Raw genomic sequence first — 19,607 nt, forward strand, 5'->3', positions numbered from 1 at the left:
TCCTAAACTTGCCTGTGTTTCTTTCCAGGACGATGTCACACTTGTATGAGGATCCCAACTGGTCCCAAAATGATTTAGAAAGGCCACTCAGGGATGTGCAGAAACATGTGGAAAAAAACAAGTTCTTGGCCAGTTTTGCCCCAGAAAAGCTGAAATACTATGAAAAGGATCTGTGGAAACGCCATCAAGAAGGACACAGTGTATCTTTTACAGATCTATGGGGATTGATCATTGAAGCTATGCTGCATGACGAGGTATTATACTATTTTTTTCATTTTTGCTTTTTTTAAATGAATGCCTAATTCATGTTAAATTTAACTCATCAGCGGTTTGACCAACAGATTTATTATATTTATATTGTTGATTATGTAGAACCTCTTTATGTGGAATATTCATGAACAGGACTTACAAATCTTCTGTGATTACATCTATCAAACAATATGTTTCAAGCTTCTAAAAAAACAAATGTTTTGTTTGAACAGAAAGTATTAATAATATAACCACAACTGTATACATTTTTAAAGGGTAAATATTTCAATACAAGAGAATATATGCAGCTCAGGGTTGAACTGTGGAGTCCTTGGTGCTCTCTGAGCTTGGTTGTTGGCTTGCAGATGTTTCATTACCCAACTAGGTAACATCATCAGTGCTAGTGAGTGTGGGGTTTGCTCCCTTTTATATACAGTAGCTTGCCCTGCCAGTGTTGGTGGAGGTGTGGTTTTCTCCTTGGTAGTTCCTTGATTAGGTATTGTTTTCTGCTTGATAGTTTGTCTGGTGTTAATCCCTGCCTATCTGGGTGTTGGTTGCTGGAGTTGTATTGGCATTCAGACAAATCGGCCATCAATAGACACATAGAGGTAAACCACATTTACACACCATTCAAAAGAGACAATAAAAAAAGCTAAGGAGGAAACAAAAAGACCAGAACACATTCTTTCCAGCAGTCAACACCCAGATAAGCAGGGATTAACTCCAGACAAACAAACAAGCAGAAAACAATACCTAATCAAGGAACTACCAAGGAGAAAACCACACCCCCACCAACACTGGCAGGGCAAGCCAGTGTATGTAAACGGGGCCAACCCCACACTCATGAGGTTACCTAGTTGGGTAATGAAATGTCTGCAAGCCAACAACCAAGCTCAGAGAGCACCAAGGACTTCATTGGTAAATATTTACTAGTAATTTTTTTCCAATTCAGGAACCCTACCAAGTCCTTAAATCATATTCACTTTGAATGAAGTGTGCCTGCATTTTAGTATATTTAATCCAATATTTGCATGAACAAATGAATAGTAAATTGTTTTAAATATTCTAATTTAACATAGTAAGTTTGGTGGGCTTTTATTTAGAAAAGTACCTTGATAGAGTTTCAAATGCTAGGTGAGCTTTTTATGTCTTTTACAGTTATAGTTAACAATAACTATGTTCTTGTTACTTTCACAAGCAGGAAAACCACCATAAACTTTCAGATCAGCAGCAGGCACTAACTCATGGACAGAACCCTCTGCCTATATATCTGTGTCTCAATGTGAAAGAGAAACTAAGTAACCGAGGATTTAGAGGTAATTATTATATCGTAACTTGTTCTTGCAGTTGGATATAACCAAGAGCTGCAAATACTTGATTCAGAAATAATCAGATCTTGGGCCAGTCACTCTCTCTCAGCCCTAGGAAGGAGGCAATGGCAAACCACTTCCAAAAAACATTGCCAAGAAAATTGCAGAGACTTGTCCAGGCAGTCGCCAGGAGTCAAAACTTAGTTGAAGGCCGGCCGGCTGGCCGGCCAGCCGGCCCATCCATCCATCCATCCATCCATCCATCCATCCATCCTCCACATAAGAGTCAATAAATTTAAAAGCAAAGTTACAGATTTTAAAAAGCAGTCCAGACCAGCTAGTTGGACCAGGTTTGGATGGTGCAGAAGTCACCCTCTGCAAGAAAAAAAAATCCACTTGTAAGGGAGGACACCCCATATAGAGGATGTCAAGATGACTTTAAAAAGCTCAGTGGGCATTGGCCACCCACTGGTGGCATTACTTCTCAAAACAAAACATTCCAAGAATGGCTATGACACACTTAGATATGAAGGACTTAGAGTACTTGACTTCCTCAGTTTGTTTCAACAGGAAGGTGTAGAGTTAAACCACAAAGTTCCTTCAGGCTTTTTTTTCAGGACCTCACCTCCCAGCCCATGCACACATCTCCAGCCCTGATCAGCATACTCTACCAAAGTTGAAAATGAGGAATTATCTATTACTTTACTCCTTACCACTATTTAGGGTTGTTTGTCACCTTCCAGATGTTTTCTGATGTATGGCATGTATTAGAGATTTTTTTTTCCCCTGTTCAATCATGTCTGATTTTTGGAGACTGCCTGGACAAGTTCCTGCAGTTTTCTTGGAAAGGTTTTTCAGAAGTGGTTTGCCATTGCTTCCTTCCTAGGGCTGAGAGAGAGTGAGTGGCCCAAGGTCACCCAGCTGGCTTTGTGCCTAAGGTAGGACTAGAACTCCTGGTCTCCCAGTTTCTAGCCTGGGGTCTTAACCACTACTCCAAACTGGCTCTCAGTGTTAGAGATAACTGTTATTAAATTTATATATTGAATACAGTTAGAGAATTATGTCACAATGGGCAGCTATATAAATTTATTGAATAAATAAATATTTTTTTAAAAATCATTAAACCTAATATTAACTTAATATTAGGTTAAATAATTATTGGGATATTATTCTCTTATGTCTCCCATTTTAGAATGGTTGGAATTCACACCATATGAAGTTGGATTCCAAAAATACGGTGCCTACATTCGTGCTGAGCACTTTGGTAGCAAATTCTTCATGGGTCACATGATGAGGAAAATCCCAGAATCACGGCTCTGCTTTTTAGAAGGTAATGGATTGCTAATTAAAATACAGATACCACTAGTCTCATATTGAAATTAACAGTTATAGTAACATTGATCCCAAAGTCCAAAGGTACAAGGATATTAGGAATGCACATAGCCTAACAAATAATAGGGTATACATGATTTTCTGATTTGAAAATAATACATTGTGCACATAAAATCTCAAATTTATATTTCCTTAATTTTGTTGTACTTTAAGATACACAGTGCTCAAAGGCTTTAAATAGAATCCATCCATTGTTAAGCATATTTCAGTTATATTATGCTATATTTATCTATTCCACTGTGTCTTCAGGCTTTTGGGTGTTTGGAATATGCACCATCCTTGGTTGCAGCAAAAATACATTGTAATTGAAAATAGTATTCATTTCTCATGAAAAAGCAATAAAATCTCACAAAAATAAGCTAGGCACTGTTTGTAAATGATTATTATTTTTTATCCATTCAATCATGTCCAATTCTTGGAGACTGCCTGGACAAGTCCCTGTAGTTTTCTTGGCAAGGCTTTTCAGAAATGGCTTGCCATTGCCTCCTTCCTAGGGCTGAGAGAGAGTGACTGGCCCAAGGTCACCCAGCTGGCTTTGTGCCTAAGGCAGGACTAGAACTCACGGTCTCCCTGTTTCTAGCCTGATGCCTTAACCACTACACCAAACTGGCTCTCAAACGATGATTACAAACCACCTTATCTGATATGTTCTGATTTACTAGCATGGAGTAGTATATGTACAAACACATATGTTTATTTTTGGAATTGTAGAGATAAGCAAAAATATTGTCCATCAAATTCAAGGAGTCATTTTTTACTGAATATACACTACTCCAGGGAGTAAAAACCTTCCTAAGGCACAGTTCACAGCTGAAATGTGATTTGAACCAAAACATTCTGGGTTATTAATCCTTAGAATAACAGGGTAGTGTACATAACCATGGCCAAAATTATTCACTAATGTAAAATATAACAACAATTATATTATGCTTTTTAGATATATCTTTGGGAGGCAGGACTAGATGAAGAAGAAAAGTTGAAAAGAAAAAGAATCACTTCACCAAAACTGTTTTTAAGGTCTCACAAAAACAGTCCTGTCTCCCCTCTTGCAGGAATCTGGAGTAGTGTGTTTTCTGTTAACATTATGGATGGTTGGTTTCTGGCTACTAATTCAGATGATTTTTGGCAGATCTGGACACGAGACAGAATAACTGACCTTGGTAAGTTGCTTTTACATCTTCTCCTGCTTTGCTCAGTTATATGGACTGAGGATATTTATACCTTTCCTGTATTTTTATGAGGTAGATATTTTACAGTTTAAGATACTGCTACAAAATACCCAGAATTAATAGTAATAATTGCAAGAAATCCATATTAGTCTGGTATCAGGACTGAAACCGCCTTGACTTTTGGTGGGAAACAGAAAACAAAGGTTTGACCCAGTTCTGCTGGCCTTTTGACTGGCTTTCAAGTCCATCAATCAGGTTATCGGTTTGGAAGGGTCCTGGAAAGTCACTGTTCTATGATGCTGTGCTCCTGTTCTCAAAGTAGTAGCAGTGCCTGTTCTCTATACTTTCTTTTTATAAAACATGTTACATGGAGGTGTAATTGAGTAGGAAGATAAATGTTTTACTTGCAGAGGGTCCCCACTTCAATCCCTGAGGCCTTCAGTACAGCTGAAAAAAACGTAAGAGAGTCAGTGCCATTAGTTGGTCAAAAATATCAGGTTAGGTGGGCCAGCACTTTCAGTATGTGGCTGATGTCATGAGTACTGATGGCGAGCAGGAGGGGCCTCTATCCAGGGGGGAAAATGCATGCGTAGTACTGAGGAATTAAGCAGCCATTCAAAGAGACACAGATCAGGCCCGCCTTAACGTTTGGGGTTTATCTGTCTGGGTTTTTCCCACGCTTCTTCAGTTTGTTAGGACACTGTAGCTCATCAAGATCCCATTGCTGAAATTCAACAGCCAGTCACTAAATTATGGCTGTGCAGTATTCTGCTTTTTAGAAAAGTAAAACGCATGTGTCAAACCTGAAAAAAGTTTAATGCACCTATTCTATTTTTAAAAACACAGAACCAAATAAGAGGGAACATTTCGATCCTGCATCGCAATCTTGCCCTCTTAGGGTCCAGCAGTGTTTTAGTATTTAGAGAGTGGATCTGCACATTGGAAAGATATAGTCTCCTTTTACTTAAAGATCCTTTTGATCAGCTTGTATTCCAGTAATACTTTTAGTAAGTATTGGAGAATTTGCCGTTTTTTTTCAGAGGCTAGATTGTTAGATGAAACCGATTCCTTTACCAAATTACTGAAAAGATTACTGGAGGCAAAGAAGGTTGCCCACACTTGTTCAGCCTGATCCAGAAAAAAATGTATGCACATAAGTCCCCCGTTTGGGGGGAGATAATAGAAATCTGAAAAAGAAAGAAAGAAAGAAAGAAAGAAAGAAAGAAAGAAAGAAAGAAAGAAAGAAAGAAAGAAAGAAAGAAAGAAAGAAAGAAAGAAAGAAAGAAAGCCAGCAAGCCAGCAAGCAAGAAAGCCAGCAAGCAAGAAAGCCAGCAAGCAAGAAAGCCAGCAAGCAAGAAAGGCAGGTAGGCAGGCAGGCATTGGAATAAAGAAGCCATAAAGTAGTACAAAGTCTAGATGAAATGAGAAAAAGAAAGTCATGTACATTTTCAAGTGTCCCATAACAAATGGTTAGTATGGGTATGGCCATGAAAAAACCTGCATGCATTTAACGTGTATTATTTTGTCTGCAGAAGAACCTGTTTGCTGTTTAAACACATATAAACTACCTGTTCGAATCCAGTGTCCTCCAGGAAGCCTTGCCAGTGTTTTGCAAGATGTTATTATGTGGCGACCTGCTGTGTCATTGGTCCCCAATTTTCTGAGAGGCTGCCCAATGCACAACAAGTATTTAGAGAGTGGGTTTGACCATTGGAAAGGTATTTGTTGTTTATTCGTTTAGTCGCTTCCGACTCTTCGTGACTTCATGGACTAGCCCACGCCAGAGCTTCCTTTTGGTCGTCAACACCCCCAGCTCCCCCAGGGACGGGTCCGTCAGCACTAGAATATCATCCATCCACCTTGCCCTTGGTCGGCCCCTCTTCCTTTTGCCCTCCACTCTCCCTAGCATCAGCATCTTCTCCAGGGTGTCCTGTCTTCTCATTATGTGGCCAAAATATTTCAGTTTTGCCTTGAATATCATTCCCTCAAGTGAGCAGTCTGGCTTTATTTCCTGGAGGATGGACTGGTTTGATCTTCTTGCAGTCCAAGGCACTCTCAGAATTTTCCTCCAACACCACAGTTCAAAAGCATCGATCTTCCTTCTCTCAGCCTTCCTTATGGTCCAGCTCTCGCAGCCATATGTTACTACGGGGAACACCATTGCTTTAACTACACGGACGTTTGTTGTCAGTGTGATGTCTCTGCTCTTAACTATTTTATCGAGATTTGTCATTGCTCTTCTTCCAGGATTAAGCATCTTCTGATTTCCTGACTGCAGTCAGCATCGGCAGTAATCTTTGCACCTAGAAATACAAAGTCTTTCACTGCTTCTACATTTTCTCCCTCTATTTGGCGGTTATCAATCAAGCTGGTTGCCATAATCTTGGTTTTTTTGAGGTTTAGCTGCAAGCCAGCTTTTGCACTTTCTTCTTTCACCTTCATCATAAGGCTCCTCAGTTCCTCTTCTCTTTCAGCCATCAAAGTGGTATCATCTGCATATCTGAGATTGTTAATGTTTCTTCCAGCGATTTTAACTCCAGCCTTGGATTCCTCAAGCCCAGCATGTCGCATGATGTGTTCTGCGTACAAGTTGAATAGGTAGGGTGAGAGTATACAGCCCTACCGTACTCCTTTCCCAATCTTAAACCAATCCGTCGTTCCATGGTCTGTTCTTACTGTTGCTACTTGGTCGTTATACAGATTCTTCAGGAGGCAGACAAGATGACTTGGTATCCCCATACCACTAAGAACTTGCCACAATTTGTTATGGTCCACACAGTCAAAGGCTTTAGAATAGTCAATAAAACAGAAATAGATGTTTTTCTGACACTCCCTGGCTTTTTCCATTATCCAGCAGATATTGGCAATTTGGTCCCGAGTTCCTCTGCCTTTTCTAAACCCAGCTTGTACATCTGGCAATTCTCGCTCCATGAATTGCTGAAGTCTACCTTGCAGGATCTTGAGCATTACCTTACTGGCATGTGAAATGAGTGCCACTGTTCGATAGTTTGAACATTCTTTTTGTTTATTCGTTTAGTCGCTTCCGACTCTTCGTGACTTCATGGACCAGCCCACGCCAGAGCTTCCTGTCGGTCGTCAACACCCCCAGCTCCCCCAGGGACGAGTCCGTCACCTCTAGAATATCATCCATCCATCTTGCCCTTGGTCGGCCCCTCTTCCTTTTGCCTTCCACTCTCCCTAGCATCAGCATCTTCTCCAGGGTGTCCTGTCTTCTCATTATGTGGCCAAAGTATTTCAGTTTTGCCTTGAATATCATTCCCTCAAGTGAGCAGTCTGGCTTTATTTCCTGGAGGATGGACTGGTTGGATCTTCTTGCAGTCCAAGGCACTCTCAGAATTTTCCTCCAACACCACAGTTCAAAAGCATCGATCTTCCTTCGCTCAGCCTTCCTTATTGTCAGGGCCAGCCTCGCTTCGCAATAAGACACAGACTCACTTAATGGGTATTAAGGATTTCTGGTTTATTGGAATGTTAGCTGACAGAACGAAAAACGGGTAGTGTGGGGGTGCCCCTTTTATACCCTCCTGTATTGCCCCGGGCTTCCCCACCCCTCAATGCCCCGATCCCTCTTGATGGGACCCTTGATGGCTGCTTGGGCGTTTTCCCCGGTGTCCTCTTTGTCTCCCTGCGACGGTTGTGTCCTCCGGGGCACCATGTGCTCCTTATCTTCACTCCTCTGACGTCTCTCCTTTCAGTTGTTTATGGGTCCATGGGTGTGGGTGCCTTTGGGTGCTTGTGTTAATCCCTGGTTTGATTATCTTCTTCCCCTTTTCCTTAATGATCATGATCCACGTTGTGAGGCTCTTTGTGCCTTGCAACGAGGTCATGACACTTATGGTCCAGCTCTCGCAGCCGTATGTTACTACAGGGAACACCATTGCTTTAACTACACGGACGTTTGTTGTCAGTGTGATGTCTCTGCTCTTAACTATTTTATCGAGATTTGTCATTGCTCTTCTTCCAAGGATTAAGCGTCTTCTGATTTCCTGACTGCAGTCAGCATCTGCAGTAATCTTTGCACCTAGGAATACAAAGTCTTTCACTGCTTCTACATTTTCTCCCTCTATTTGCCAGTTATCAATCAAGCTGGTTGCCATAATCTTGGTTTTTTTGAGGTTTAGCTGCAAACCACTTTTGCACTTTCTTCTTTCACCTTCATCATAAGGCTCCTCAGTTCCTCTTCACTTTCAGCCATCAAAGTGGTATCATCTGCATATCTGAGATTGTTAATGTTTCTTCCAGAGATTTTAACTCAAGCCTTGGATTCCTCAAGGCCAGCTTGTCGCATGATGTGTTCTGCATACAAGTTGAATAGGTAGGGTGAAAGTATACAGCCCTGCCGTACTCCTTTCCCAATCTTAAACCAGTCTGTTGTCCCGTGGTCTGTTCTTACTGTTGCTACTTGGTCGTTATACAGATTCTTCAGGAGGCATACAAGATGACTTGGTATCCCCATACCACTAAGAACTTGCCACAATTTGTTATGGTCCACACAGTCAAAGGCTTTAGAATAGTCAATAAAACAGAAATAGATGTTTTTCTGACACTCCCTGGCTTTTTCCATTATCCAGCGGATATTGGCAATTTGGTCTCTAGTTCCTCTGCCTTTTCTAAACCCAGCTTGTACATCTGGCAATTCTCGCTCCATGAACTGCTGAAGTCTACCTTGCAGGATCTTGAGCATTACCTTACTGGCATGTGAAATGAGTGCCACTGTTCGATAGTTTGAACATTCTTTAGTGTTTCCCTTTTTTGGTATGGGGATATAAGTTGATTTTTTCCAGTCTGATGGCCATTCTTGTTTTTTCCAAATTTGCTGGCATATAGCATGCATTACCTTGACAGCATCATCTTGCAAGATTTTGAACAGTTCAGCTGGGATGCCGTCGTCTCCTGTTGCCTTGTTATTAGCAATGCTTCTTAAGGCCCACTCAACCTCTCTTTTCAGGATGTCTGGCTCTAGCTCACCGACCACACCGTCAAAGCTATCCCCGATATTGTTATCCTTCCTATACAGGTTTTCTGTATATTCTTGCCACCTTTTCTTGATCTCTTCTTCTTCTGTTAGGTCCTTGCCATCTTTGTTTTTGATCATACCCATTTTGGCCTGGAATTTACCTCTGATGTTTCTAATTTTCTGGAAGAGGTCTCTTGTTCTTTCTATTCTGTTGTCTTCTTCCACTTCCGCGCATTGCTTGTTTAAAAATAATTCCTTATCTTTTCTGGCTAACCTCTGGAATTTTGCATTTAATTGGGCATATCTCCCCCTATCACTGTTGCCTTTTGCTTTCCTTCTTTCTTGGGCTACTTCTAGTATCTCAGCAGACAGCCATTTTGCCTTCTTGGTTTTCTCTTTCTTTGGGATATATTTTGTTGCCGCCTCCTGAACAATGTTGCAAACTTCTGTCCATAGTTCTTCCGGGACCCTATCTACTAAGTCCAGTCCCTTAAATCGATTCTTCACCTCCACTGCATATTCCTTAGGAATATTAGTGAGCTCATATCTAGCTGATCTGTGGGTCTTCCCTAATCTTTTTAGTCTGATTCTAAATTGTGCAAGAAGAAGTTCGTGATCTGAACTACAGTCAGCTCTAGGTCTTGTTTTTACCGACTGTACAGATGTCCGCCACCTTTGGCTGCAAAGGATGTAGTCAATCTGATTTCGGTGTTGTCCATCTGGTGAAGTCCATGTATAAAGCCATGTCTTAGGTTGTTGGAAGAGAGTGTTTGTTATGCAGAGTGAGTTGTCTTGGCAAAATTCTATCAGCCTATGTCCTGCTTCATTTTGTTCTCCCAGGCCATGCTTACCTGTAATTCCAGGTGTCATCTGACTGCCCACCTTAGCATTCCAGTGTCCCGTGATGAAAATAACATCTCTTTTAGGCGTGTTGTCCAGTAGGTGCTGCAGATCCTCATAGAACTGCTCTACTTCAGCTTCTTCAGCATCTGTGGTTGGGGCGTATATTTGGATCACTGTGATGTTAGATGGCTTGCCCTGAATTCGAATTGAGATCATTCTATCGTTTTTTGGATTGTATCCAAGCACTGCTTTAGCCACTTTACTATTAACTATGAAGGCTACTCCATTTCTTCTGTGGTCCTCTTGTCCACAGTAGTAGATCTGGTGGTCATTTGATGTGAAGTGGCCCATTCCAGTCCATTTCAGTTCACTGATGCCCAGAATGTCTATCTTTAATCCTGACATCTCACTAATAACCACATCCAATTTGCCCTGGCTCATAGATCTTACATTCCAGGTTCCAATGGTGTGTTGATCCTTAGAACATCGGATTCGCCGTTCACCACCAGCACCGTTGGCCGCTAGCCGTCCTTTCGGCTTTGAGCTAGCTGCGTCATCACGTCTGGGGCTAGTTGAACTCATCCTCTGTTCCTCCCCAGTAGCATTTTGACCATCTTCCGACCTGGGGGTCTCATCTTCCGATGGTATACCGACATATCTCTGGTTGTACTGATCCATTTAGTTTTCACGGCAAGAATACTGGGATGGGTTGCCATTACCTTCCCCAGGGATCGCATTTAGTCTGACCTGTCACAACCTTCCCGTCTTGGGTGGCCCTTCAGAGTTTAGCTCATGGCATCATTGAGGTGCTCAAGCTCCAGCACCACAACAAGGTAACGATCCTTTGGTGAAGATTGGAAAGGTATAGTTTCCTTTTAATTAAAAATCTTTTTGATCAGCTTGTATTCCAGTAATACTCTCAGTAAGTACTGGAGAATGTGTTGTTTGTTTTCAGAGGCTAGATTGATAGATAAAACTGATTCCTTGACCAAATTACTGAAAGTCAGATATTTGAAGCATGGAAGGAAAGTTGTGTTATTGTCTCTCTTGAGCTGCAATTATATAGCTGTGTTTGTTTTTTAAACTTTATTTAGACTGTGATCTTGACACTTTTCCTAATGAGCTAACTGGAGCTGAAGACTATCTGTATCTGGTGGATAATGCATTTGTCCTTGATACCAGCTATCCCCCACTTATGAGGGCTGAGAGAAAAGTGGACATCATCATTCATTTAAACTATAGCTCAGGATCACAGTTACGGGTGAGAAACATGACACTCCATTCCCAGCAATGTTTGTCCTTATTCGTATCGGTTTTCTGATGCAAAGAGGAAGTTGCCTGTCAGAACTCAGTTTTCTCTTCTGTAGGAATCTTATTCTTGCAGCTGCTTCCCCTTCTGCCAAATGACATTTTGAGAGCAATGAAAGGGAGAAACTGATAAAAAAAAACCTCTCAGCCCTGTTGACAAGAAAATCACTTAGGCCAATTAACCTACAGAAACCTTTATTTCCCATCTTTTCTCTAGCAAATAAGAAGCTTTACCTCTGTTACTGAAGTTATGGAATCACAGATTAAGCTCTCTTACGTTTCTTGACTTCTAGTGCCCTCTTTTGTCCTCTGGTTTACACAACACATAAATAAGATTCTGGGATTCAAGAAAGGCTGAGCCAAGTTGATATCCAAAGAATGCTAACTAGCCCAGTAAGTTGATTGACTGTTAAATCAGGACATCTTTCTCCCCAATTATTCCACCTGTTCTCTAGGAGTGCTTATGCAGGGATTTCTCTTCATCCCTGCAACAACCCTATGAGACAGGCTTTTTTCTGTTCCCATAGGGTTGTTCCAGGTCTAGTTCTTGTTCTAGTTTTGGTTACAGTCTGAAGAGAGGGACAGGCCCAAAGTTATCTTGTGGGTTCCCATGGCCGAAGGTGGATTTGAACCAGCCCTAGTCCAATATCTAAACCACTTAGCACATCACAAGACCCTTCAGACAGTCACTCATTCATACCTGGTCACCTCACAGCTTGATATTGCAATATGCTTTATATGGGGCTGTCCTTGAGGACTGTCCAGAAGCTTCAACTGGTTCAGAATGCAACAGTATGCCGCAGTATGCCCAGCTTCGTGAGTTGCACTGGTTGCCAGTTTGCATCAAGGTGCTGATCATTACCTATACAGTCCTACATGGCATAGGGCCTGGTTACTTGAAGGACCACCTATCTCCCATAGTATTTGCCCAGCTCATTTGATTCGACAGGGTGGCATGCGCTGAATTCTTTCGATTAAAAAGTGCCATCTATTGGGACCCTGGGAGTGTGCCTTCTCTGTTGCAGTGCCTGCTCTGTAGAATGAGGTTCTCCCTGAGATCTGGGTAGCTCCCACCCTTTTGGCATTTCAGAGGGCCTTGAATATAGTCTGAGTAATGGGTGTAGAATTCAATCACATTTCAATCTATCTAGTAAAGCAGACATACACAATTCACCTCTAAGGCCACATCACATTGTACACAGTATGTTGACAGCTGTACTCTAAATGGGCAGCATCAGGACCCCAAATCAGTGGGGTCTTGTCTTTTCTTCTTTTTAATGGAAGAACCCTATTTTAGAGAGACATTATCAGAATGCAAAATATTTGAACTGTTGGGTCTTTTTCACATTTGGGGGACAAGATTAAAGAGCAAAATGGGTGCCTCGGCCTTGTGGAAGTTTAGGCACCCATTCTGCTTCTTTAAAAAGAAACAATCAGCATCTTTTGTGGTATTTCAGATCTTGTTTGTTTGTCTGTCTGTCTTTAGAGATTGCAAAAGGGAGCTACTGGGCTGTATATTGCTCATAAGCAACCCTTGTAAGAGACCTATGATAAGTTTTTAACACTTTTTAAAAATAAAGTACTTATAAAATTTTGTTTGCCTGTCCCCACCCCTCACCCCCATCTATACAGCCTCTGCAAGTGGCCTCAGATTATTTCTCAGAGCAAGGAATCCCTTTTCCCAGAATTATCCCACAGGAAAAAGAAGAAAAAGATGTAAAGGAGTGCTATTTGATAGGAGAACAAGAAGGCCCAGATATTCCATTAATTCTCCTTTTCCCCCTGGTTTGTAACACCTTCCAAAAGTATAAAGAACCTGGTAAGTCTGTATGAATGCATTTTGCTTTTTTCCTTTAATTATGATTGGTTTTGTGCTTTAACCAAATGTGAGATCCAAAGAGACTCATGGAAAACAAAAGAGAAAAAGAACTTGGACTCGGGATTAAAGGGATGAGTCGATTTGCAAATAGGGATACACTGTGAAGAGTGGGGATGCAGAAGCTGTGCCTCCCCCTTCCCCCCAATAAAAAAAAGCCCTGGGTACAGCTGGCGGAGTCCCTCCAAAGTTTTCACTATTTTTTTATTTTTTTAAAAAATAACTCTTAATGTGACAGAAGAAAAACAGTGCAAATGGTTATATCCACTGTTTTAAATAATTAAATTATATGCAATATATTATAATTTTTCTGCTAGCTCTGTACATTTTTTTGTCTTAGCCTCTTCCATGTTTCTGGTGCAGTGCCTGGTAAAGTATATGCTCAAAACAGTTACAGAACCAGTAGGCCTGGTTAGAGAACAGGAAGTAGAGAATTCCAAGGAAGGAAGATGATGATAATAGTATTTGTGGCTGGGAGAAGCCAGATCAAGACCACCTCAGAAAACAAGTAAATTATCTGTGTTGTTTTCCCAGTTCTCAAGAACCAATTTGAGGTGTCCTGAGTCTCTTGCTTATCTGCAATGTAATTTTCTCCTTCCATGGTTGGAATCTAGAAGAAGCAGTTTTAAATCCATCTCAGCAACGATATTCTCATAAACTAGCCTTGAGCAAATTTATTTGATATGAGTTTCAATAGTCTCTCAAAATAGAATGAGTCCATAAATCCTCTTTTTTCCCCAGCTAAGAAAATCTTCTTTTTCCTGCCAGATTAGTCTGCCATGTTCATATATACCTACAGTCAGAGAGTAACAATTCATGCATCTGATGCAATTTAAACTAGGGAAACATATGCTAAAATGCATCAGCTAATCTCCATGTTTTTGCTGCATCTGACCAATCTGTTTTTTTTTCCTTTTATTTTTAAAAACTATAGGTGTAAAGCGTAGCCCTGAAGAGATGAATGATGGTGAGATTGACTTAACCAGTACCTTTGGTCCTTATAACATCAATGCTTTGCGATATTCAGAGGAGGATTTTGAGAAACTGATAAAACTGAGCCAGTACAATATACTAAATAACAAAAAGACTCTGATTGATGCTTTACAGTTAGCTGTGGAACGGAAAAAGCGGCATAAGAAGAACCTTAATGTACTAATATCTGAATCTTTGGGGGGAGAGAGCACTTCAGTTTTTCCTGCACTACAAAACAATAAAAGCATTTCATTCCAGAAGAAAGTAAGATAAAATAATTAAAAGAATATCTAAGACCCTGGCCATGGAGGGAAAGTGCTACCTTTATGAAAATGAATCAGTTATAAAGCCTGAAATGCTCTTTTAATGAATTCTATTTGTCTTTTGCCAACAGTGACTGAGTAAAAACATGGTTATAGAACTTTCTACACTGACACTTTTTTGAAGTTCCTCTGAACAAGTTATACAAAAAATGTGCTGTGAAAAACTTTGTTTGTGCCTTGTAATGTTGAGGTTTATGTTTCATGCAAAAAGGTGGTTTTCTCTCTGAAATACCTCTACTTCTAATGCTTTATGTATTTTTTCTTTGTTTCTGTATTAAGTATATAGGAGAATGCTTTTCATGAAAGTTGTTTTGGTCTCGTGGAATATGAGTGGTGAGAAACAATTTTTAAGAAATTGTTCCTGATAAATGAACAATGATGTCAGTTTTAAAAAGCATGTATATGCAGGAGGAAACTGCAGATATGCTACTAGAATCCAGTTGGCCCTATTGGTAGGAATTACTTTCTAGGAATATGAGAATTGCTAGAATTTGGGTTCTGTCCTTTCCTGCCAGCATGCAGGTGATCAAAACAAGCAAACAAAGAGGGAGAGAACTTTGCATACCAACAATACCAACAGTGAATAGGTTCGTACATTACATTACAGCAGGAATTGTTTAACCATGATCAGTTGAATAAATAATTCATAAACCTTGCTTTACAAATCACAAAAACTATGTTCACATACCTCATTAAGCCAAAACTGACAAACCACATTATACTGCATGAACTAGGCCTATCTTTGAGTATGTGAGTTGGGGAAAATATCCCTAGGCCCTGAATATGTATGTTTCCTCACTAAAGAGAGAGAAACCAAATATAAGACTATTATCCATATAGGAATCACCCTTTCTTATATTAATAAAAAACATTTTTTTTTAAAAATGAAGTTTTCTGTATAGAACAATCCAGCACTGAAATTTATGCAAATTCCATAGCCAGAATTTTAACATTTTCAGAATGTTCTACCAAGAGGTACTAGCACATTCCCTCATTTCAGAATTCATTAATGTAAGCATAACCTTGCAGGCAGGCACACTAATCGTTTTCAAAAAAAACATATCAAAATCAAGAAAAACAAAGTTGAGATGTCTACTTCTAATCTCTGTTGACAAATTAAAGAAGGCTAAGGACAGATAGATTTTCACTTCCACTGGCTTGTATTATCTCTAACTTTCACTGGTTAGTATGATCTTCAATTATTGGAATCATCTACTTTGCAAAGTTCTTTCTTTGACTCTTTTTTCTGTTCTAGTTTCAATAGTGCCCTCTTTTTCTCTATTGCGTAGCTTTTTGTCAGTTTCAGCAACTATCAACTTAATGGAAATTAATCAGGCTGAATTCTATCCAGTGTAAGAGGGAAACAGAGATTTTCTGAAACTAAAAGTAATTTTGGTGCATTTCTGCTGCTAACAGAAGCTTCCCCTTCTCTTCACTGAAACGTCCTTGTTCTGATCAGAGAAGGAACTGAAAAGTGTTTTGCTTCTGGTGATCATGCAGTGAGTTGTCCTTCCTTCACTGGAGGAAAACAGAAGTCATCTCACTTCCTTTTACAACTTGGGAGGGATAGTTGTGTAAATCTTACAAGCAGCCCCCCTCTTTCCAAAAGTTCCACAGTGGAAGATAGTTATGATAGGTTGCTACTATTCAGGCCAAACCCACTAACATCCCCTAATTTGTCCAGCTTAGGAGTTTAGCCCTTCAGCCAAGGATTTCTCTCTTCAGCTGAGCTCTAAGAAAAATGGAAGGTGCTTTGGATCTTCTTGTACTACCCTAGCAATACAACATGTAGCAAATCTTGTACCAATCCTGAAACCAAAACCTGTGCAACTGTAAAGTTTTGCATGTGGGGAAGATTTTAATCAGAATTTTCCTTTTTAAAACAAGCCAAATCTTTAAAGAGAGAGCTTGTTGCAGAAAGGAATTGTGAGTGGGTTGTTTTGAGGATACTAGAAACATACAAATAGGCTGAGCAGGGGCTTCTTCAGAACTTATGTTTCAAGATTTGCCAATATGGCCTTTAACCCCCTTTCCCCTACTGTCCCCCTTGGTGCCATTTATTCTAAATAATATTTATGCTACTCACTTGGCCAGATAGCCAGGTCCATGGGGCTTTGGTTTACTTAGCACTTTCTGGCCCTTTTAAGTTCTCCAGTGCTAATATGGGACCCAACTCTTCCTTTATGACAGGATTATTTACCCACTTTGGAATTTCAGTCTACCTTCAAGCTATAAGGTAGGGTTGCTACCAAGTTTCAAACAGCTCTAAACAGGATGGCTGCTAAATATCAAGTTGAGTTCCTAGCAAGGTTTCAAACAGCAATGTTGCTTAGTGTGTCACTTGTTTAGGTCCTAGTAAGCCTTGTTATCATGTAGCAGTAGTAGCTATTGTTAAAGTTGCTCCATCGTTTAGTTCCTTCATCATTTCAGCTCTTCTTGTTTTAGTTCCTCACACACCAACACCCTCAGCTAGCTCTCGCCTTTTATCTAAGGCCTATCCTAGACACATCCTTGAAAAGGTCAGGGTGTAACTAAACAAGCCAGTTACCAATGCAGATGCATCCCTCCAGAGCCTTGGTATAGCCAAATGGTCAGCTAGAAGCATCAACATGGATGCCAGTGAGAGAGGATTGGGCTGGTGAATCTGCTCCATGACAGCCAACATGATTCCTGGCAGGGCCAGGATGGTCATGCTGTTCAAGCCCCATTTATGGGAAGAGGGGCTAAAGCCAGCTGTGCCTGTTGGTTTGCTCCAATGTGATTTTAGGAAAAATAGGAAGGGGGTGGTGGTACTGTTCTGGCCATTTCTGCTAGGCTATCCAAGCTGGAGTGCAACTTGTGCATAGCTAAAGCCGGTTGGATCTAATATTTATCCTGGGGATGATGGGGAATTAGACAGGACTTATCAGGCCACTGTAACATTGACTTTTTGGAGCAAGGAGGACAGTTTGGGCTTGTAGCAACTGCTGGTCAGGCTCTTTCAGCACAGCCTTTTTGAAGTGCAGAGATGCTGTTTGAACTGACACCAACCATGCTCTTCTTTTCTCTGACAGGAAAAGCAGGGAAAGTAACCATTAGAATCAGTCTAAATAAACCAATTACATATTACCTGCTTACATAAGATACTGGATTTGAGAATGCATTCAGGGTTCATTGCAGAGCATGGATTGAGAGAGATTGCCTACTTTCTGTTTGGACACAGGCAGGCTCTGTTTGCTCCTTCCTTTTCTGTTGAACACTATCCTCACAATTTTATACAGTACAGAAGGTAAGTGAGGCCCCGCCTCTTCCGGGAGTCTTTTGCTCAATCAAGCAACATGTTCCATCTCCAATATCATGGATGTAGCCACCAAATCAAATCTGGCAGCCGAATACATGATCCTATCATTGAATGGTATTAGCACCAGCTGGTTTGCACTAATTTTGTCATTGTATAAAAATGATATATGGGAGAGGTTTTAAGGAAAAAATATATATAAATTCTGCCTCTTTAGGCCTCTCTGCATAGGTCCACTTATTAAATGTTTTAGGAAATACGATTTCACTATGTCAAAAAAATAGGTGGTTATCTATCTTCCCTTTCATCTCAGCAAAGATGATTGTATGTTGATGTGGAGAGGGGAACAATGAGTGTAACTATGCAGACTTTGGGTGGAGCCCCCAAAGACCCAACCTAGCATATTAGGACCAAAAGGTTACACACTCCTAATGAAAAGGAATAGGTAGAAAATACCACTGTTTACTGGTACAGTCCTCAGCCTTTAAATAGAAAAGGTTTCATTTTCTGTAATTTTTAAAAGGTATGTGGCTTTTCAGTAGTAAAATCATGAGCTACCTACTCTAGCATTCGTAACACCATAGCTCACATTCTCTTTATAAAAATGCAGGGGGAATAAAAAAGCATTTCCTAGCAATAGTATTTGCTATTGTATTCCACAGAAGTATTTCCTTGTGAAACAGTGTCTAGATATTATAAACAAATGGCTTCACATTTAAGACAAAGGGGCATAAATAATCCAGATCTATTTTAGTATGCATACCATACAAATTGTCATAATATTCCAAATGTCCTTAATATAAATAATTTATTATTACTCTAAACTCTTCAGATGTGACTGAAGTGTTATAGGACTATATTAAATATATGAATAGCAAATTTATATACATTATATATAATATATATAAACAGCAAACCACTCAGAGTCCCTCTTTGGGGGGAGATGGGCGGTAGTACAAATTTGAGAAATAAAATAAATAAATTACCTAATATTCCAGCCACCTCCAAAGAAAGTTTGGGGCCTAAACTGCCATGCTACACAGATCAAATATAGGCTGTGTTTGCAGCACCTACTTACCCACAAGTATAGATCAGTGTTTCTCAACCTTGACAACTTTAAGATGTCTGGACTTCAACTCCCAGAATTCTCCAGCCAGCGTGGCTGGCTAGGGAATTCTGGGAGTTGAAGTCCAGACATCTTAAAGTTGCCAAAGTTGAGAACCACTGGCATAGATTAACCACATGACACACTCAACCATAAACTAACCACAGGCCCAGGGTCACGTAACACATTATAGTAAAGTGTGGCTCAGCAAGTTACACAAAACATAGCCATACACAAGGAACTGACAGAAGACATGAATAATGCTTTAATAACTATTCAGGCCACAGCAAAATTCAAGATCAGGACCTCTTTATTTCCTAATTGACAGGTAGCTAAGGATTAGCTATTAACCGAAGTGGACTTTCCTGAATTATTTATCCTTACCCCATAATGGAGTTCGGCAGGAAACTGTTTTACCGAGCTGTCATAATAAAGAGCCCTGGATTATTTAGGATTACAGGAAGTACTTTTTATTCCAGGTTAGTTGAGCTCTCATCTCCCTGATTCTTGTTAACTTCGCCATAGTGAGAGAGGTGAGCCGTGACGTTATTCCCTACCTAATTCCCACTCGGGGTGATGGCGACCTTGCTACCCTTGAGGAGGCTAATTTGCTCCGCCCTTTCTCAGGCTGACACTCCCAAGACTGCAGAGCATTATCAGAAAGCTGGGGCTCCAGAAGCTACTTGAGATTCCCCTCCTCCGCTTTGTATTAAATATGACCGGAGGGGCTGGCACCGCTAGAAAACCTCTTGCCGCCCTTTCCTCAGGTCATGAAGCAGAAAGCTGCCCATTGGCATTCCCCCTC

The 19,607-nt window shown here is 40.5% G+C and overlaps 1 protein-coding gene across 1 annotated transcript in view; it reads left to right on the plus strand.

Moving 5' to 3' along the window:
• Positions 1-14,479, plus strand: part of LOC134487824 (cytosolic phospholipase A2 epsilon-like) — a 47,567-nt gene extending 33,088 nt beyond the window's left edge. Inside the window, exons 12-19 of the mRNA XM_063289903.1 lie at positions 29-254; positions 1,451-1,565; positions 2,752-2,889; positions 4,004-4,111; positions 5,656-5,838; positions 11,036-11,202; positions 12,882-13,068; positions 14,060-14,479. Of these exons, the coding sequence (XP_063145973.1) occupies positions 29-254; positions 1,451-1,565; positions 2,752-2,889; positions 4,004-4,111; positions 5,656-5,838; positions 11,036-11,202; positions 12,882-13,068; positions 14,060-14,370 (1,435 nt within the window). The 3' untranslated portion in view covers positions 14,371-14,479. The remainder of the gene's footprint in view (positions 1-28; positions 255-1,450; positions 1,566-2,751; positions 2,890-4,003; positions 4,112-5,655; positions 5,839-11,035; positions 11,203-12,881; positions 13,069-14,059) is intronic.
• The last annotated feature ends 5,128 nt before the right edge of the window (positions 14,480-19,607 follow it).

This window comes from Candoia aspera, chromosome 1 (assembly GCF_035149785.1).
Source record: "Candoia aspera isolate rCanAsp1 chromosome 1, rCanAsp1.hap2, whole genome shotgun sequence".
Taxonomy (NCBI): domain Eukaryota; kingdom Metazoa; phylum Chordata; class Lepidosauria; order Squamata; family Boidae; genus Candoia; species Candoia aspera.